The 22,217-nt window shown below is 37.0% G+C and overlaps 1 protein-coding gene across 3 annotated transcripts in view; it reads right to left on the reverse strand.

Moving 5' to 3' along the window:
- Positions 1-256: 256 nt before the first annotated feature.
- XRN2 (5'-3' exoribonuclease 2) overlaps positions 257-22,217 on the reverse strand; it is an 85,402-nt gene continuing 63,441 nt past the window's right edge. The window contains exons 25-30 of one of the 3 annotated variants that reach the window (XM_027621623.2): positions 22,010-22,078; positions 21,781-21,912; positions 20,661-20,788; positions 9,600-9,663; positions 3,104-3,242; positions 259-809 (exon numbers count right to left, since the gene is read on the reverse strand). In XM_027621623.2, coding sequence (XP_027477424.1) covers positions 744-809; positions 3,104-3,242; positions 9,600-9,663; positions 20,661-20,788; positions 21,781-21,912; positions 22,010-22,078 — 598 coding nt within the window. In that variant the 3' untranslated portion in view covers positions 259-743. Of the gene's footprint in view, positions 810-834; positions 3,243-9,599; positions 9,664-20,660; positions 20,789-21,780; positions 21,913-22,009; positions 22,079-22,217 lie in introns of those variants that run through there. The other 2 variants (XM_027621621.2, XR_003524611.2) reach the window with 2 other exon arrangements.

Here is a 22,217-nt window from a genome sequence, read left to right on the forward strand (position 1 = left end):
CGACTTAAGTCCTTAAAACTGGAGCACAAGTCTATATGAAATTTAATAAAATGTAAATAAATGATTCTTACAGAGATTGTACAGTTAGCCAAGTCAGTAGCTGACATACTAATTGAGTTCGTTGGGTTGTCTTGCTTCTTCACTGATTTTCTTTTGACATCTAATTGTAGAAATGAATTGTTTCTGAAAAAATGACTTAAAAAAACAACACGTGGCCAAGATTCTCAATGTTGAAATTTTATAATAAGGACACAAGAGACCAGAGTTTTCATTTTTTTTTTTTTTACTAAAGTCCAGAAATTTCCATAAGACAAGTACATTAATGAAATGTTTCCAAAGAAATACCGAGCAATATATACTCTAGTTAGCTGAGGGTTCCAGCTCAAGAGTTCATACCTAATTCTTGTGCATTAAAAATCAGCATGGATCTTAGATGATCTAGAATACACTGTGTTTTAAAATCCACAGCTGGTTTGATTTTAACCATAATGAAAAACCAGTATTCCTAATCCATCAAATGTGTTTTACAAGCAATAATAAATTCAGATCCACTGTATTATGCAACACACATCTTTGGAAAGCAACATAAACAGTGAGATCAAGTCAGTAGAAATATACACAGTTAAAAGAAATACACAAAGTACTGTAGTTTTATTAAAAACTACTACTTGAGAAAGAAATCTTTCCACAAATAGCATAAAATTGTAGAACGATGGAAGGATTTGGGAAAGCTTTACAAAAGCCTAATTCCAACTGTATCTTCCTGAGGGTGGTGGCAAAGGGTATTTCCTTCCTTCTCTGGGATACCCCTGAAAATAAGCAAAAGCAAGAGTTTATTTTCTGGATTAACACCCCTTCAAAGAAATTAATTTTACATTTCTCTGGAAAAACACACCATAAAGAAGCTGAATATGCCTTAAAAGTATATCCTATGGACGGTCTCTCATAAATAGGTACCTTAGGCCCCCAGTTTTATGTAATGCTTGCTACAAATGCTACCACAGAAAACTACCCAAAGAAGCCTTAACAAGCACTTAAGAACTCCTTAAAATGCACACAAATGAACTACAGTTAAGTGTTCTGTGTAAAAGACTAGTGGTTCTCAATCTTCCCTGCCATCCCTGGCAGTAATTCAAGTCACATTGTGGTAAGATGTCCACATCATGTTTAAACATATTATACTAGAAGTCATTTTGCTTAACCAAGGCAAGAGCTTGCTAATAAGTAAGTCAGCTGAAGCCTAATGAACTATTAATTTTAGGGATTTTTTTTTGTTTAGCTATAGATAGTAGAGTATTAAGTAACACATTAGATTATTACATAATCAATTACTGGTGACATTCACAACATACCCTAGTAAGCTTGCAAATAACATTTCTGTACAAAAAAATTCCCTCACAATTCCCTTTCCAGGCCTCTAGGATTCTCAAACAGACTCCCCACCCCAGGCCCTGCCTCTGTATTGTCATTCAGTAGTTTTAAATATGAGTGTGTGTAGACCATCAAGGCCTTTTTTAGTCATATAAACTTCACGAAATATAGTGAAGTCATAATTATACTGTTTTTAACAATGAACTTCTGCAATTTAATAGTGCTTTAAAACCTGTGATTTTATTTAAAAAGTAGCTCTGTGAGAAAAGAGACTGAAAAAAAGAAATGTATTTCTAAAAGATCCTAAAAGAATTATAAATTTACCAATTGGTTTATATCTTCTAAGTGAATAATGATTTTACCTGCTGTAACAGCAGAGTTCCTTCCAAGGAACACCTCCTCTGAAGGAGATGAGAAACCGGAGGAACTGGGCTCAGAAGGACTGGGCAGCCAGTCCCCAGCTCTGCTGCCCAAGTGCAGGTGCCGCAGGATTGTGATTTCCCACTTGGAAAATGAGGTGATCAGACTAAAAATTCTCCAGGGTTTCTTCTTGTTTATAAGTATGTCCCCATATCAAAAATACTCATTATGTAGACTGCCTACTATCATCCCGTATGAAGTGGAAAACTACTGATATGATTTTTAGAACTCTGGAGCTGACAGTAATTCAAAGTAAAATTCTTTGAACAGATTTTAATAAACTGTTAACAAAATTCTCTCAAAAGATAATTAAGATGATTATTTTCTTGTAAAGTGAACAGCCTTGTAAAAAGATACACAAAAAAGTATAAAAAAAAAGATCTTCCTATGCTTTCAAGAGAGAGAGGTCTTACACAAACGGATGCATGGCAAGAACCTGTGTAAGAAAATTAATATTCAAAGCACTGCAAAAGGCCTATAGGCAAAATCAGGTAAGCAATTTTAAAACGACTTCACATCACCGCAGGTGCTAAACTCCATGAACACTGCCCACACTAAATCATAGCATTCTGACCCTGCTCTCTGGTAAGGATTTGATTGCAGAGCATGTAAATACGGGCCAGGGCATCAAATGGTTGGGGGACAAATAGACTGAGGCAGACAGACCTCTGTCTTAAATTTTGCTAAAACTGGATGCTTTATAGAGAAGGAAATGAAGCTTACACATACTAAATAAATTTGTCTAGGAATTGTTATACTCAATATACAGCTATTTTAAATTTAGCTGAAGAAATCTGGGAAAAAATGGAGAGATTTCTTTCCATGAAAAGGTATATCAAAGATGAATCAAGACAGGAGACCTCTAAGATGAATAAAGGTAACAGCTAAAAGGATAGACTGTTACTTTCAGCTTCTAGAAAATTATCATCTATTATGAAATCTAGTTTCTACTAAAACAAAGAACAACATCCTTAAAGGATAAAAAAATGTTTTGGCAACTGACTCTATTTATGCTAAATATTACTGACTGCTATGATTAAAAGGGCTATTGCTTCTCGGCCTTTTGGCTAAGATCAAGTGTATCATTAAAAGGGCTTTGGGGCTGGAAAATCTTTAGCATCTTCAGGGTAGAACAGATGTAGTAAGGCACATACTCACTCTATATGTTTTAAAATGGAGGACCCAGTTCAGCTGACCTACTCTATCAGTATCTTATCCATAAATGTTTTTAAGAAAATATGGTGTCCTGAGAAGCATGGCTAAGTACAAAGAGAGCAGCATGCTTTTCATCCCACAGCCCACACTGTATCACCTGTCTCCCTCCACGATCATCACGTCTGGGTGGATACCCGCCAGGTCCAGCTAGCATCTGGTACTGGTTTGGCTGGAAAGCTGCATTTTGGGTTTGGAGCATCCGGTTCCATGGCAGCAGAGGTTCAGCCCCAACGCCTCTGTGGAGAAGTATGATGTCTGCATTGTAAGTCAAACCTGTTATATAGCCCAAAGTTTCAAATTGGCTAGCATCATCTCCAACTCTGAGGACAATTCAATTTGCCTGCATTTATCAAATGGGACATACAGCATCAGAGTGACCTTTATATGCCCCTCATATTTGATGTAGTCTAACATGTTCAAGTATCAGCATTTTGAAAAAAGGGATCTAAACTCGAATGAATCAGAAACATATGACTTAAAAATATTTTGTTCATTTTCAACTGTGAAATTTCTTTTTTGGTCACTTAAAGATTTGGATCCAAGATCACCAAGTTGGTTACATTTAAGATGCTATCCAAAGAGTAAACATGTACAAGACAAGAAAATGGGCTTTATTTTTAAAAATGTCTAGACTCGTTCTTGAAGTCCATTCTTTCTAGTTAATTGCAGGTTGCAAATGAATTCTTACTGCTCAGTATTTTGAATCTAGGGTAGGGGACTTGGCTGTTTTTTCCCATCCATTATTCTGCTCAATATGTCAGAAGGTCTGATCGGGAAGAAACCTTTTCAAGTTCTATTGATGCAGCTTTCAATTGACCACGGTGACCTAGCAACATGAGCACTAATTGGCATGGGCTGACTGGCATTTGGTGTACAGTTTACATGGGAACACAGATTCAACAGCTATTATAACCCAGTTTGCTGGCCCGGATTACTAGTCAAAAGAAATGTTTTAATTGTCTTCAAGTGCCTATTTTAACTTTGCAGATACAAAGCAACAGGTATGATGTATTAAATTATAATGTAAAACCGTCACATAAACAATGTAGCCAAGATATACCTTCTAAAGACAATCACCATTTAAGACACAATTTTCTTGAGGCATTTTCAACTTCCATTTTATAGAACAGTCACTATAAAGAATAAATAGAAGCAAAATTCTCCAATATATTTTAATACCAGATGCTTTGAGGCCATTACAGATTTTAGGAGAAATTACAGAACTTTAAAATTACTAAAGCACTGACTAGTATTAACTATAACCATAACAGCATATGAATTTCACTTCCCAGGTGTTGGGGGTGGGGAGAACAGCTTGAAGTTGGGCTTACTGGGTAATGCATTCTTCTCACAAGCTATTCAAACCTGAATCTATCCTCTCTACCCTCCCACTCTCCTTGCCTTCACTTGGAGCTTGCCCTTTTTTTTTTTTTTTTAATACCAAAGATAATTCTTTTTGTGTGATGACTCAAAGAACAACTCTTTGAAGAACTATAGAGAAGCCAATACTATTCTTCAGTTAGTGGTGAAACCAGAGCTCTAACCAATAAAATTTGCTGTACTCAAAATAAAAAATGTATCTCAGAAGGAATATCCATACATTCAGGGCTTCTAATTACTATTCAGGTTCCTTATTAATATAAATATATTTTAGCATGAGTGCCTCATCTCTTTAGCAAGAACAGTTATGCAGAGAGATAGGAATGTTCTCTTCTGGTCTGTACACGAGCGAGGGGTTAATGTTTTGTACTGTAACCAAGAAGGCTCATCAAAACTGGGTCATTAATGCAAAACCCACACGCCAAAAATGCAACTCACATGTTGTGTTAACTGTAATCAATTTTTATTTTCAGATCTGCAATGATCAAACTTACTCAACTGAGCTTCAGGAGAATCTGCTAGTATGGATGGTATATATTATAAATGCAATTTTACATTATTTTATGTTCTAAAAATAGGTTAGAAAGCCACAGTTTAAAAACAAAGTTCTCTCTTTGTTCAAAATAATTACTTAAAATGTTTTTGACTAAGATAATTTTTATAAAAATAATTTAATTGAAATTAGGGTGCCTGGGTGGCTCAGTTGGTTAAGCAACTGCCTTCGGCTCAGGTCATGATCCCAGGGTCTTGGGATCAAGTACCGCATTGGGTTCCCTGCTCCTTGGGGAGGCTGCTCCTCCCTCTGCCTGCAGCACCCCCTGCTTGTGCTCTGTCAAATAAATGAATAAAATTAAAAAAAAATTAAAAAAAGAAAATTTAATTGAAATTAAGCAAAAAACAGTAAGAGGGGCAGGTACTATCCTCTTTTGCTTTTTACTGGCAGCCCCTTCTTTTCCACAGGTTTACCATATTTCTATACTAACTGTATTAATTTGCAAATAGTTACAGGTAAATTTGCCTTCAAAAATACACTTTAGGAGACGAACCATGAGAGACTATGGACTCTGAAAAACGAACTGAGGGTTCTAGAGGGGAGGGAGGTGGGGGGATGGGTTAGCCTGGTGATGGGTATTAAAGAGGGCACGTTCTGCGTGGAGCACTGGGTGTTATACGCAAACAATGAATCATGGAACACTACATCAAAAACTAATGATGTAATGTATGGTGATTAACATAATAATAATTTTTAAAAAAGTTGGGGTAAAAAAATACGCTTTAGGGCTACCGAGTGTCTCAGTCGTTAAACGTGTGCCTTCAACTCCTGTCATGATCTGAGCATTGGGCTCCCTGCTCAGCGGGGAGCCTGCTTCTCCCTCTCCCACTCCCCCTGCTTGTGTTCCCTCTCTTGCGGTCTCTGTCAAATAAATAAAATCTTTAAAAAAATATACACTTTAAATCTGGGACTGAAGTATTGAGGTTGACACATTTTAACTTTTTTAAATTAGTGGCTATCTATTGAGGCAACTTATCTGAGGCACTTGGCATCATGGATGGTAAATATATATACAAAATTGCCAACATTCAATTTTTTTTTAGAATTTTTTTAAAGGGCTTTTTTAAGATTTTATTTATTTATTTGACAGAGAGAGAGAGAGACAAAGAGAGAGGGAACACAAGCAGGGGGAGTGGGAGAGGGAGAAGCAGGCCTCCCGCTGAGCAGGGAGCCCGATGCGGGGCTTGATCCCAGGACCCTGGGATCATGACCTGAGCCGAAGGCAGACGCTTAACGACTGAACCACCCAGGCGCCCCTTTTTTAAAAATATTTTTAAAAAATTTTAATTCTAGTATAGTTAACACACAGTGTTAGTTTTAGGTGTATAACGCAGTGATTCAACAATTCCATACATCACCTGGTGCTCATTATGACAAGTGAGTACCTTAATCCCCATCACCTATTTCACCCATCCCCCACCCACTTCCCCTCTGGTAATCAGCAGTTTGTCCTCTATGGTTAAGACTCTGTTTTTTGGTTTTTGTCTAGGACAATATTCTTAAGCTTCTAAATTTCCGTTCTGGAAAGTAGACTGCAATATGAAGTAACTAGTACCAATTTGGATATTTTTAATTTATATATATGGCAGTTTTTAAAGATTTTCCATGACTGACTAAGCTTAACCACCGTAAGTTAAAAAGTAAATGGCCACCTTGGATATGGCCAGAAAAGAGAAGTCCCCACTGGCAAGAATTACATGGACAATAGGGTAGAACTCAAGCAACAAAAAGAACTCAGATACTCTGTCTACCATTTACTCAGTTCGCACTGGCTTGTCTCTGTGCGGGGAGGCAAGGGAGGGGCGGTGTTCCTGTTAAATATATATTTTAAATATTTATTTATTTTTGAGAGAGAGAAAGAGAGCATAAGTGAAAGGGAGCAGAGAGAGAGGGAGAAAGAATCTCAAGCAGATTCCCTGTTGAGCATGAGCCCGAGGTAGGGCTCCATCCCACAACCGTGAGGATCATGACCTGCGCTGAAATCAAGACTCGGACACTTAACCCACTGAGCCACCCAGGTGCCCCTCTCTTGTATTTTTAAATGAAATGAACATACGGATTACAGATACTATCTCACAGTAGGAAATAATTCAAGAAAGTGTATTTTAGCAAAAAAAAAAAAAGTACACTCAACATTTTCTTTTCTAGTACGGTTCTCAACCAAACACTCAAAATAGTGCAATGGGCAAGTACTGAACTAATAATAAGGATCAGGGGCGCCTGGGTGGCTCAGGTGGCTAAGCGTTTGCCTTCGGCTCAGGTCATGATCCCAGGGTCCTGGGATCAAGCCCCGCATCGGGCTCCCTGCTCAGTGGAGAGCCTGCTTCTCCTTCTCCCTCTCCCTGCCGCCCCCACCCCCCGCTTGTGCTCTGTGTCAATTAAATAAAATCTTTAAAAAAAAAAAATTAAAACTGGTTACAGTAAGAATTCTACTACTTAACTAGTTGTGACATCTCAGCAAAGTCAAAGTGACTACAAGTCTGTATTTTCTCCTCTACGCCTTGTGAAGTCAGAATGGTTAGACACACTTGTCAGTCTGCTTCTGCTAACTGTATCTGCCAACAGGCTAATGGACAAGTTTTGAATGGCTGATTTCAAACTTCATTTTCTTTATGAATGTTATTTTTTTAAAAAAGATTTTATTTATTTGACAGAGAGAGACACAGCTAGAGAGGGAACACGAGCAGGCGGAGAGGGAGAGGGAGAAGCAGGCCTCCCGCAGAGCAAGGAGCCTGATGCAGGGCTGAATCCCAGGACCCCCTGAGCTGACGGCAGACGGCTAACAACTGAGCCACCCAGGCGCCCCAGAATGTTATGTTTCTTAAATGACATGGTCTAAGACATAAGACAGAATCTTCTTACGCTCACATTTAACTTCTGCTTTAAGGTATGATTTCAAGTTTCTGACTAAAATTAAACCAAAAACGAATGCCCCACAAAACTTGTCCCTAACCTCCTGGGTTCACAAAGGCAGTCAAGATAATACAAGTACTTGGCTAGGGCAGAAGAACAAAAACCTGATGGAAATCAGGACAATGGTGATGATCTTAGGAAATCTTTTAGTGTGTAGAGGGAAGGAAAGCCGCCGGAAATGAAGAAAGAATGTCTCGCAAGTGGAAGGAGATCCTTTACTTCCCCTAAGTCCCTACAGCTTTACTATTATGCAAACATAAGCATTCTGATGAGTACTGTTCGTTCAAGTGAAAGTTTCTTAGTGAAGAATGGTACAGAAGAGAAATGTATGGAAACTGCTCGACTGCTGTGTGCCTAGGTTTCCTCATCTGTAAAAACAACATGTACTTCAGAGGCTTGCTAGGAGGAATAAATGAAGTCATGTTTCTAAAGGCATGTTAGCTCACAGTGCTGACACTTCGTAGGTGGACTGTAAATGTTAGTGATTATTAATAATGCGGGAAAGAAGCAAGCAACAAAGTAGGGGAAACTGAAAATCAAACTCAACAAACTTAATGCAGAAAGACAAATATTTAAAATGAGATCAGTCCCAATGTGGTAATCTGTAATTTAGGAAAAATTTAACCCTTACTCATTTTTAAATTAGTCTGAAAATGGTCCTATACCAAAGATATGGAAGTAGTGCATATGGTGTGCTTGCAACACTTATACTGAAAACAAAACATAAATTCAGGCATTGTATCAGTCATCTTGAATCTCTAAAGAAAAGTTTTCTTAAAGGGCGAGCAACATTTATAACTTCATAACAACACTTTTATTCATTTCAGATGTGAAAAGAATCAGACTGCTAAAATGCTAAAGGTGAGGGGAACAAAACACATTAGAATTGGGAAGGCAAAGAGGGAAGCCTTATTATGGGCTTAATTGGTTTCAGCATTTACTGATGCTGGCAAACCAGCATAAAATGATAGATTTGAAAGCTGCCCTGTAAACAATTATTCTACAGATGTTAATATAATTATTCATAACAAGCCTAGCTGTCTTGTCGTGTAGAGACCACCTGACTTAGGAGCACACAACTTATCAATGGAAGAACACAAGTCAAACATCCCTTGTTATTAAACCATGTCACACTCTTCCTAGTCCCCAGTACTTATTAGACTGCAGATCCCATAATCCTCTTCTGAGTCCCTTCTGCGTTTAATTCAGTTCAGTCTTAAGTAGTTAAAGAAACTGTTTTCAGTGGCAACTAATAACTACTGACCTACAGTGACACTGCCCTACAATAGGCTTGTCAGCCCTGAAAAAGTTGTACCAAAGAAGCTGATTAGGACTTCAAGAGGTTTGTAGCAAGAATCAATGGTTGGTCTGTACTAATGCTGTGTTGCCCGCACAGAAATGATAAAAGTGGAACACCATTAGTTATGCCTCATTAAGCTGCACAAGCCTTCTAAAAAGAAATTTGTTTAGCCTGATCAAAACCTAGTACAATTTTAAGCTCTCTGTGTTGCATTTTTCAGGGCACCTTAAAACATTCAAAAAAATAAAGGCCAAGGACCAAGGAAAGTGGGAAAGTATATAAAGAGGATTCTTTTAATTCAACATGTTAGGCATCTATTTTCCTACAGGACAAGCACAACAGAAACTGTTTAGAGGAAAGAAGGTACATTTTGAACCATGGAGAAAGCCCAAACCTCAAATGTTGATGTGGAAAAATATTTAAAAGTCATGTTTGCTTTAATATTACCTGTCAAATCTTTGCTGCTGGAAAAGGGGAGGAGGACCCCGCCAGGAATCCTGCGGCCTCATATCTGGAAAATAAACAGGGAAAGGTTAAAAGAAGATTTTAAGTGATCACAACCATAAAAATCCTAGAAGAGAGCACAGGCAGTAATTTCTCTGACACAGGACATAGCAACTTTTTTCTAGATATGTCTCCTGAGGCAAGGGAAACAAAAGCAAAATTAAACTACTGGGACTACATCAAACTAAAAACCTTCTGCAGAGTGAAGGAAACAAAACTAAAAGACAACCTACAGAATGGAAGAAGGTATTTGCAAATGACACATCTGATAAAGGGTTAGTATCCAAAATATATAAAGAACTGATACAACTCAACACCAAAAAAAATCCCACAACCCAATTAAAAAGTAATCACTATTCTGCTACCCATATATTTGCATAATTAAAAATTCTTGAAAAAAATCTGAGACAGAATACAAACCAAATAAACTAGTATAATTACACAAACTGCAAATGTAAAAAGACAAAGAATCAACAGGGTCAGTAAATTTTTCATTATTTTTTTCTTTGATAATGAAACACAGTTTTAGGAGTCTTAGTCATTAAACTCCTACATTTCTCACTGCCTATGTATGTGTGCATGAGTATGTAAAGGTATATGTTTTCCACATTTTTATTTTAAATGCTGTGCAAAAGAAAGGGATTTAGGTTCTTTTCCACAAATGCAACTGAATGAATAGTAACTTCAAAAGAAATCCTGAGAATTTCCCCCTAAGCACGGAAACTGGAAGGAACCCTGGCTTACCTAGCTATCATAACAAAGTGGAGGGCACACATATCTCCAACACAGGCCAGGAAGATGCTAATAAGGGACCATCCACTTTTCTACTGTTTTCTGAGAGTCACACCTCCTCCCCTAACACAAAGCTGAATTGGCAACATCGGACTCCAAGAGACAATTACGTGGCTGCTGCTCCTGCACCTAACCAAGTGAAGCTGGAAGGAGCAGCCCCAAACACCGGCCAGGCGGGTGCTCAGCAGTTCAGCAGGTCGTGTTAACCAACTGCCGCTGCACTCCGGTCCCTAGTCTTGCAGTCACCTTGGCCACCCTTCAGCAGGGTCTGTGTGTGACCTAATTAAAACAGCTGGTTCCAGGAGTTGTCTAATGAGTTCACTGTGTGAGGACAGTAACCTCCTCCAGACTCCTGAGACCCAAGGACAACAAGGCTTACCATAATGTATTCAGGCTCACATTTTAATGGAAACACAAACTAGAAACATGCTTTTCAAAATTACTTTCTTAAAAGAAAGAAGAAATGAAAGCTTATCTCTGGTTAGGAACCAAAAAAATACAATCTGGGTTTACTTAAAAATGGGGGATGGGGTGGGAAGAAAAGTAGAACTGTGCTTAAAAGAAAGCCCCACAAAGGAGAATATGGAACAAGTAAAGGATCTAGCTGTTCACATGATTCCAGTGTGAACAATCCACTCCTACTGCTTCGGGCTCCCCCCACCTCAACAAGGCTGACAATGCCCCCTGAAGACAGTTTCCTAAAAAGACAACCACCTTGGCCAGGGCAGGGGGGCAGCCATAGCGCACTGCCTCTCAGCCAGCACGAAGTGTCCAGCAGCCAAAGCCACAACAGATGCTTCTCTTGGAAAGGAGCAGGAAGCCTTCACCACCATTACTTTCAGGCAGAAACCCATTCTGAATTGAAAGGTGGCACCTCTAGTCAATTTCAATTAAGTCCCTTTCCTTTTCTTAAAAGCCAGACTAGTAGTGGTCAAACTGAGGAACACTGCTGAGGAGTTTTCATAGCAGTCATCAGATATTCCAAACCTGAATGGGGATGCACAAGGTTTATCACCATACAACCCCCAGGGAACAGGGCCAGAAGGATCCCTACACACCACCTAGAATAACATCTGAATCACTACTATAGACCATATACAATCAGGAAATCATAATCATGAGGTAAAACTCGAAATTCCTACAAAAACAGCAATGATCATCTGTGTGGTTTATTCCTATGGAAAAACATGACATACACTTACCTCAACACATGCATGATTTTCAACACATTACCACTTATGAGAAAGCAATCTACTGAAAGTAAATCAACTTTCGGGCCACTTTTTCTTTTTTTAAAGATTTATTTGAGAGAGAGAGCGAGAGCGAAGAGAGAGAGAACATGCGTGGGGGGGAGGGGCAGAAGGAGAGGAAGCAGCAAACTCCCCACTGAGCAGGGAGCCTGATTTGGTGCTCAACCCCAGGAGCCTGGGATCATGACCTGAGCCGAAGGCAGAAGACACTTAACTGACTGAGCCACCCAGGCGCCCCTCTGATCATTACTTGGTTAAATGTGGAAGGCCACTGGTCTATTCAGATATTGTACACAAGTTAGTTTCATGAGAACTGGTTAAAGTGTTTCCAGAAGTATATTTTATTTTAGTGTCTTACATATATAAAATTAGCTAATATAACCAAAGTCAAAAGAAATACATGAATTTCATTTGGACCCCTGTCTGTATTTCCCATGTCCCAGAATCACTGTAGTTACCCTGGAAACATGCCCCTTTTTACCATGAAGACTTATTTCCGTGATTCTGGTTCCATGGTGTCTCTATATACATGGTATCATCACAGAATACATACTCTCTGTGGTACTTGTAGAAGCTTCCACACAGGATCCCTAATAAATTTTAAATCAAGCAAAAATAATAAGATACATCTAAATCAAGAGAAACCTTCAGAAATGTTTATCCTAATGTTTCATGAAAAATAAAGGCAGAAAAAAATCTTGTATTATTTTCTCCTAGAAACAGTACAAATGGAGGGAAAGTCACCATCATCCAGAATACATATTCATTAGATTCAAATATGCTTCATGTTAGATTAAGTACAACAATATTTCTAAGTGGAACTGGAATGTAAAGTTCATTAAGTAGAAATAGTTTCTTTGGAGAGAAGGAATCCTTCGTAATAGTCTACCTATACACCTGCCTAGACAAATGGTAAAAGTCCCTATTTCCATCATTTTTAGTATGCCACGTACTTCGCACTCTATTTTGCTTTTAACTATTTCTCACTTCCAGAACAACTGCTTTCACATAAACTTAGCACGTGCAAAAACCATAGATTTCTGTTAAAACCTAGGCAAATTTCATGACATAAAAATTCTGTCATACAGTTTTAAAACATCTCTTGCTTTCAACCATTAAAAAAAAATAAAAAGGGGGGCGCCTGGGTGGCTCAGTTGGTTAAGCGACTGCCTTCGGCTCGGGTCATGATCCCGGAGTCCCGGGATCGAGTCCCACATCGGGCTCCCGGCTCAGCGGGGAGCCTGCTTCTCCCTCTGACCTTCTCCCCTCTCATGCTGTTTCTCTCTCTCTCTTTCTCTCAAATAAATAAATAAAATCTTTAAAAAAAATAAAATAAAAAATAAAAAAATAAAAAGGATCAAAGAAAACCTTCAAGGCTACTTTTAAACAAATCTCTTCATGTGGCTCTGAGAAATATATATAACCCTTAAGTATTCATAAAGCAGAAATATTTCCTGGCTGATAAGTAATGAAGTAGAAGGTAAAACAAACTTATTATCATTCATTTGTATGGCTCTAACAGAAGATCCATTGAGAGGGAGGGAAAAAAAAATTCTAAAGTAGTGAATTGCACTTCAGAAAGGTACCAGCGAGAGAGGAAAAATGAGTTAATTTTTTCCTTTGGTCTTTAAAAACTTATCCCTTTTCTAAAAGCTCTAAGGCCATATAAACCAAGGCTTCGCGAATAGCTCAAGTGACAATTTACCTAATCAGCGTGGCAATCACAGGAAAGATTCCATGTTTACTGATTGCACTAATAAAAAATCACTTTCCAAATGTGGCTAATTGACAAGTTTACCAAGTGAAATGAAGAGAAGTGACATACTGGGTTCTCTGGGTTGCAGGAATGAAATGCTTTATTCACACATGGAGTACTCAAGGCTGCACTTGACTCCAGCAAGTTATCAGCACCCAAACAATTACTCATCAGCCAAAAACTGACATATCAAAGACAAATCAAAAACCAACAGTGAAAAACACCTACAGCAGACACAGAGTTTGACCAAATGTGTTATTTTGTACCACATGAAAAAAATAGCTATGATACTACAAATATTTTTAAAAATTAAATGGCTTAGATCTCAATTTTACTATAACTATTTCTGACCAAATTTCACAGTTTAAGATTCTATTAAAAAAAGAAAGCTTATCTTTTAACATTTATTTAATGCCTTCATAGCACTTACTGTGTGCTAGGCACCATTTCCACGCTTAATAACTTTAACTCCTTTCTTATGGATATTTTGTGAGGGGCGTATTCCCAGTACCATTTTAGAAATGAGGAAACGGGAGTACTGATAAAAACCCAGGGTCACAGGGCTACTAAGTGGCAGAGTAAAAGCCAGGGGCTATATGTTCTCTTAACCACTCTACACTATGCTACACTATGCTACTCCAAGGTTCACATGAACTTGTGCTGTTGGTAGAGGTGACTTGTCCAGGTTACTTACAGAAGATCAGAGAACCACTACCTTAACCAGGAGGCTCACAAGCTTAGGGTTTCAAGAAGGCAGGGTTAGGGATTTAAAAACTACTTTCAACATTTCTAAAGTTTAGAATTAACATTATTCCACACATCTAATTAAGACAGGAAGAAAAATAAATGTATTTAACACATGTACTTTGGTTACTATCTTGACAAACACAGATTCATGGGGAGAAAATAAAAAATTTTTGGTTAAAACATCTGAAATCACTGCTTATTTTTTTTTCTTTTTTTAAGTAATCTGTATACCCAGGCACTTCAACCTGCACAAAATTCAGACTCAGCATATTCTTCCATATTCCTTCACCCTCCTGGGTTTCCAATTCTCATTAGTCACCCAGGTTTCCACACTACACACACGAGCCTCATCTTCTCTCCCTCATGTAACATATTCAATTACCCAGTCCTTCAGTTCCCCCTCTCCTATCTTTTCCACTTTGAATCCACTTTGCCACAGATCAGTTCAGACCTTCATTTTCCCTAACTAGAACCACCACCAAGTCTTTTCCAAAACCAACAGAGTTGTGGTTCTAGAAAGGAGATGTAACTGTGCACTCTTCTACTCAGAAAGTTTTCTTAAAGAGCTCTTATAAATAAAAAGTCTTTTTATTTATAATAATTATTAAATTAATAAATTAGCAAGGGGCAAGAACAGGCAATTTATTAAGGAAAAACTGGTTAGTAAAAAGTATGACTGAAGCAGCAGTTTTAAAAAGTATACTTTAAAACAAAGATATATTATTCATTATCAAATAAGCAAGAACTTTCAAAAAATGGTAATACCTGGTATTGGTGGGAGTGGAGATATTAGAAATTCTCATCTGCTGCTATAGGAAGTGTAAATTGGTATACTCTTATCTGGAGGTTAATGTGGTGATATTCACCAGAAGTCTAGAAATTCAGCATACCTTTTGATACAGCAATACAATTTGCAGAAATTTAGCTTCAGTTAAATTAAGAAAGAAATCTATTTTAAAAGATCATTAGGAAAAGCATACATGCTTAAAAATTAAGCAAGCTACTTCTACATAATCCATGTGTATATTAGAAAACAAAATGGAATTCAAAAATTATGAACTGAAAATAAGATGACTATGACATAAAACTAAAATGATCAGAGGGAAATTGATAGAGCACTCAAGTGCATATATTAGATAAGACTGAAACAAATGATCTAAGTCTCTACCTCAAAAAATTAGAAAAAGGATAGCAATTTAATCCCAAAGAAATTAGAAGGGAATAATGAAGACAAAAGCAGAAATCAAAAAACAGAAAACGTATGATGACCAAAAAAAAAAATTCAACTGTTAGTTCAGTGAAAAAAGAAAAAAAACATCTAAAGTAATAAAATTAAGAGATGCCTGGCTGGCTCAGTCAATAGAGCTTATGATTCTTTTTTTTAAGATTTTATTTATTAGAGAGAGAGAGCGTGAGAGACAGAAAGAGATCATGAGCAGCTGGGAGGGGTAGAGGGAGAAGCAGACTCCCCACTGAGCAGGGAGCCCAATGCAGAACTCGATCCAGGACCCTGGGATCATGACCTGAGCCTAAGATAGACGCTTAACAAACTCAGCCACGCAGGTGCCCAGAGCTTACAATTCTTGATCTTGGGGTCATGAGTTTGAGCCCCATAAATTGGGGGTAGAGATTATTTTAAAAAAATAAATAAGAATTAAAAAATGATAATAAAATATAAAATTAAATGGGCCCTAGCAACAATAATCAAGAAGCAATACTATACATTACCAATACCATAAATTAATTTTTAAAGTTTTACAGTCATTAAAAAGACATTAAGAACATACCATGATATTAGAATTGTGGCAATGAATGTGAAATTTCAGAATAAATGAACAAATTCCTACAAAAAAAGGGAAATTAGCAAAACCAAGACAAGTAACAAAACATCAGAATAACCTATATCTACTTAATTTGAATCTATAATTAAAAACCTCATGAAGAAACTGCTAGGCCCATATGGCTTTACAGCTTTACCACTGAATTCTATGGGATTAAGATATAACAGTGATCTTATAGTAACCCCTAGGGAGAACAGAAATGTAGGAAACAATTTCTAACTTGTTTTATGAGGCGAGAATGTACAAAGAAATCAGAGTCATAAGCTAATCTCTCATAGTACGCAGATGAAAAATACCCTACAATATACTGACCCACAGAAGGTAGTGGCATATAAAAAGGAATGCTATTATCACACTGAATTAGGCATATTCCAATAATGCCAGGTTGGTTTAATCACCTAACAGAAAGAAAGAAAAACAAAACCCTATTACCATCTCAACAGACAGAAAAGCATTTGATAAAATTTAATACCCACCAGAAACAAGAAACAGAAGGAAACTTCCTCAGTATTTCTTATCTAAAAGAAAAAACTACAGCAAACATCTTATTTAATGGGTAAAATATTACAAGTTTTCTCCTTAAGACTAGGAATGAAACAAGGATGTCCACCATCACCCCTTCTAACCAATCACATTAGAGGTCCTAGTCAGTGCAATAAAGCAAAAAGACCAAAGGGCATTAGAGTTAGAAAGTCAATAAACAAACTGTCATCACTTGCAGATGACATGATTGCGTAGGTAAAAAATTCAGAACAAATGAATTTAGTAAGGTCGTTAGATACAAAGTCAATATGCAAAAATCTATTTCTACATACAAGCAAGCAACTGGAAAATGATATTTAAAATATTACTAAAAACATCAACACAGGGACACCAAACTCAGGTGGTTAAGCAACTGCCTTTGGCTCAAGTCATAATCCTGGAGTCCTGGGATCAAGTCCTGCATCGGGCTTCCTGCTCAGCAGGGAGTCTGCTTCTCCCTCTGACCCTCCCCCCTCTTGTGCTCTCTCTCTCATTCACTCTCTCTCAAATAAAATCTTTAAAAAATCAACACACATCAAATATTGATGAATATTTTTGTCCTCAATTTTTTATTGTGAGGATTTCAAGCCTTACAGAAAAGCTACAAGAAGAGCACAAAGAATTCCCACATCTTTACCCACAGTCCCCAAATGTCGGCATAAACCTCTGTTCCTCACATGGCACCAATTAAAGTGAAATGCAAGCTAGCAAGTGGAAAAAGGAAAGGAAAAAAGTACTTCCAATTAAAAAAAAAATCTCATAACCAGAATTATTTTATAGAACCCCTAAGAAAACAAAAGAACGGAGACAACTCAGTAGAAAAATAGACACTAGGCTCAAACAGGCACATCACAAAAAAAATAAAGCTCAACTAGAGCAGCAAGAAAATGCTAATTAAATGTCAGCAGGAGACCACTACCCATCCAGTAGAATGGCTACAAGTGTAAAGACTGACAATACCAAGTGTTGGTGAGGATGTGGAGCAACTGGAACTTCCCTGCACTGCTAAAAGAATGTAAATTGGTATAAACTGAATGTAACTTGGGAAATGTGTCTGGCACTTCTATTCACAAAAGCTGAACATGAACATGACCCTAGCCTTGTAATGCTACTACTGCTTTATTGCAGGACAGTGGGATTATGGGTGTTTATGTTTTATTATCTGCCATGTTTTATTTAATTAACATGTATTATGGTTAAAATCCATTTAAAATGTCACTAAAAATATGGAGGAAAAAAAATCATCAGCCTTCCCAACCTCATAATTGGTTCCCATTTATGCTCCCAGAATTTTGTACCAGTTATTCTAAGCTTAATACCACCTGACTTTTTGCCATATATTTCAAACTCTTTTTTTTTTCCTGAACCCAGAGTATCCCAAATTCCCTTCTGTAGGCTCAATTTGGATAGCATATTCTTGCTGATTTGTTCCCATAAACTTTTTCATTCCTACCATTCCCATTCCCTTTGAAAGTCCCAGCACTAATGCTCAGGTGGCTCAATGTTTACAAGTCACCATCCAGAGAAGAACACTTACTTCTTGCTATAAGTCAATCCCTACTTTACAAAACGTATTTCCTATTTTTTAATGACGTAATTAAAATAGAGACTCTGACTGGAATAGATTCTAATTAAAGTCACTCATAAGACCTGTAACAATGGCAAATGAGTTACTCAAGGTAATAAAAAGGGAGAGGTGACCCCACTATTTGAAATAAAATGCACAGATGCTGATTAAGAGTTGACTGTTTATAAAGAAGACAAACTAAGAACTATAAAATTACAGGCCATGAAAGACATGAAATTCTTTACCTCTGGTGTGACCTTGATAAATAAAAGACCTTCCTGACTTCCTTCTTACTCTTACTGTTGGAGATGGATCCTGAGGATGGAAGGGGACCTGAGAATGAAGCACTTGGATTCACATGAATGCCACAATGAGTGAGTGATTTTCTGTGAAGGCAGTCCATGGTTTTTACAGATTCTCATATGGGTCTATGATTCCCTAGAAAATCTAGGGAATACTTCCCAAAGAGTGGTACGCATAACCACAGGTGGTACATAAGATCAGTTTCTGGGGACTGTGGACAAGCCTTTTATCTTCATGGTTATGTATTTATTTTTATGTATATTTGAAAAAATACAACAAGCACATCAAACTCATACTGTCATATACTTTTGATATAATCTTATATTTAAAATAAATCAATTTAAGTGGGGGAAAAGAGGTTTTTAAATGGTTTTAGGTAGCTGTCTGGGTGAAAATCTGGATAGATGATGGTGGCAGCAGGCCCAGTGACTGGGCCTTAGGAAACATGAAATGGAAAGAAGCTATGTAATGTGGAACACATGCTTTCACCTTTCCTGCTCAAACCTCTTTCCAAATTTCTCCAAGTTTACTCAATGCAACAACCTCAGAAATGCCTCATAACCATCATCTTGAGAAATACCAGCTAACTTAAGGCATAGAGATTATACTTGGTTCTAGCATTCTGCATCTCAATTTTTTTCTTCCTATTTGGAAGCTATGATACCATTATGGATAGAAGTACATGGTGAAGAGCCATAAAAAAGGAACTGATAAGGAATGTGTCAATAAACAGCTGGCTTTATCAATAAACTGGATATACTTTCACCATTTACTAGTAAAATGTCAGGGCACAGGTAGCTCTTTCAAAGTGATTAGATTTTGCTGTACGTGGCATGGCTTGATATATATGGAAATACTCAGAGATGTTATTTGCTAAATATTGGGGGTAAAGCAGCTAAGTAAACTACTGCACCAAGCAGATCCCCATTAAACTCTGGCCCATTAAACTCTGTGACCCTTTCTGTGTTTCACTAAATAGAATAAAACCGCTGAACTCCATAGTTCTCATGGAGTCTTAATAATGCTCCATTCAATGTCATAAAGCCAAAGAGAGAAAGAGAGAAACTGAGACAGACAGACAGAATACAGTGAAAAGAGAGGGCTCTGAAAGAGAATGAGACTTTCAGAACACATTTCTTCCTGGGTATTGTACCAAGAAAATTTGGTGGGCTTCAGGTTAAAAAAAAAAAAAAAAATGGGTTTGTAACTTATTAGCATGAAAACAGTGGTAGGCACATAGGGTAAATACTTCCCAACAATCTTCACATTAATCTGGTATTTTTTTTTTGACAACTATAACTTTGGTTTAAAAAGATTTTTCAGAAAGGCCCCTTCTGTTTTTGTTAATTTGCATGAAATATTTCCAACAATCAGAAAGAAACTTAATAAAATAACACTTAGATTTAACATATGTTTAACATCTTGCGACAGTCATGTGTTGTGTCTCCCCCACCCGCCATGCTGTCCTGGTTTGGTTGGGTAGCAACCAGATAACCAGGAATGGAGAAGCAAAGGCTTTATGAAGAAGATGGTTTTGAGAACCCGGGACATGACTTGAACACAGCCATAGAACTCAAAAAAATAACAAAATGGGGACACAATTTAAAATGAATACAAAATCTATGAAAAGTCTAACATTTAACTCTTTCTTCTCCTTTTCCATTGTAATCCAAATGCCATGTAATTATTTTCAATGGGTAACATTTCTGAACAACTTCTATCCACAAACAGGTTACAAGGGGTCAGGGAAAGGCCAAGATTTTCACAGAACCACAGAATTAAAGGAGCATTCCTCCCTAAAGCAATGCCTGGCTTTATCTTAAGTAGTCCTGAGCTACAATGTGCATCATGAAAGGGATACTGTTGTCTTTCAATTGATTAAGAGGTTGCAATTCTGCATCTACTGCACCTGATTTAACTGCCCCAATACTTGTATTAATGGAATAAACAGCAATTCACTCCACATACCTCCTTCTACATATGTTCACTGTAGCAGATTTATAGATGAAAATAAGAAATCCAATTCATATTATTCAATTAACTATATACAGCCAAGGTAAAAGTATCTGAAAGACTTTACATTCTCTTACAATTCTTCTAAATTATGTTTTTAAGTCCACTATTTCTGCCCTGATAAAATATATCTTTTTAGCAATGAGATTAGAAACCAACCTTTGTTGTAATATTTAATTTAGCATGTCAAATAATCAATTTGTAAAAACTTACTTGACATAAGTTTTGGAATCTGGGCTTGTCCTCTCAACAGTGGCCTGTATAAGTTCCCCTGATAAGTTGCAGGTGGTGGTGCAGCGTTGCCGTAAATGCCAGCCCCTGAGCCTCTTGGCATAACATGGCTATAAAAAGACCCCACCAACCAGAAAAAAATTTATAGACAGACCCATCACATCACAGCTGATATAAATTAAATAAATGCTAGTAGTTGTCTCTTTACTACTAGATCTGATTAAGATAATACAAACTTAAAAGATTTATGATTAACAAAGTTCAAAACAGTACCAATGGTAAGGGTGATAGCGTATATTCGTTGCCACATCAAGATTAATAATTACTTAAGTAGTAATTAATTACATCATGTAAAGAGTCTACTTTTCTTTTTTGTATCATATTTCAGTTTTGCCCTCAACGATTCATGCTGTTGCTATCACTATACTTCTGCTCTATACCTTGCCGTTTTCAATTCTATCAAACATTTCCCTGTATTTTTCATAGTCTTCATAATTATAGTATGTATATACCTATAGAGTACTTTACAATGTGATGTCTCTTATTTTATTAAACCAAACCATTCCTCTCATTTAGTACTACTATTATTGATAACAATGCACTACAGATTTAGGCATATAACTTTATGCTCCTCTAAAATTATTTTCTCAAGATAAATTCCAAGAAGTAGGAATATGGATCAAAGTTAAGAGTTATCTTCATGTACTGATCATATATTGTATTTTGTACTTGCTATGTATTATGTATCATATATTGTAATGTACTGATTAACACTTTAATCAGATTCTGCCATACATTAATTCAGCTAAAACTTTCTGGAAGGTAAAGAGAATGTTTTATTCCTTTGAAAGATCTGTCAGAAAGATAGGAGAACCTTTTAAGAGAAAATAACATAATTCTCAAACAGCACATAAAGCACAATGCAAAGAAACAGAAGTGAATTTTAAAAATGAAGAGCATAAGAGTATCAAAGTCATTAAAATATTTGCCAAATAGTTTCATTTAATGGTCTCTTAAATATCTGTAGCATAAATACTGACTTAATCCTTGTGAATGATTCAGAAAAAGCAAAACATACAAAGGACAGCAACCTACCACTCACCCCAAAGTCCTGAATGCAGCCTGATCCAGGTGGACAGGCCGCCGGTCCCGATTAAAGCCAAGCTGGGGCTTCCACTGCCGTCCATTGCTGGACTTTTCCCAGTCACTAGGTTTCAGTACTGGTGCTGGTTTTCTGACCATTTGAAAATACAATATTCAGTACTGGGATAAACATTGTTCATACAAAATAAAACTAGATAGTTCATATTTTATAGCCGCATCATTGTTACCTTGCTCCTGGAAGCATTACAGCTTTAAAAATGTAGTCTTCAGCAAACTGTGGGTCTTTAAAATTAATACTAGAAGAGAGCAACATACAATTTAATGACTTTATTATGTTACCTTGGCTCAACTATTATGTAAACTGAGGTACATTTCATGTTTAAAAAGAGTAACTAAAATTCCAAAAGTCTTCTCCAAAAATTTCACCAAATAGCT

Source organism: Zalophus californianus, chromosome 8 (genome assembly GCF_009762305.2).
Source record: "Zalophus californianus isolate mZalCal1 chromosome 8, mZalCal1.pri.v2, whole genome shotgun sequence".
Taxonomy (NCBI): Eukaryota; Metazoa; Chordata; class Mammalia; order Carnivora; family Otariidae; genus Zalophus; species Zalophus californianus.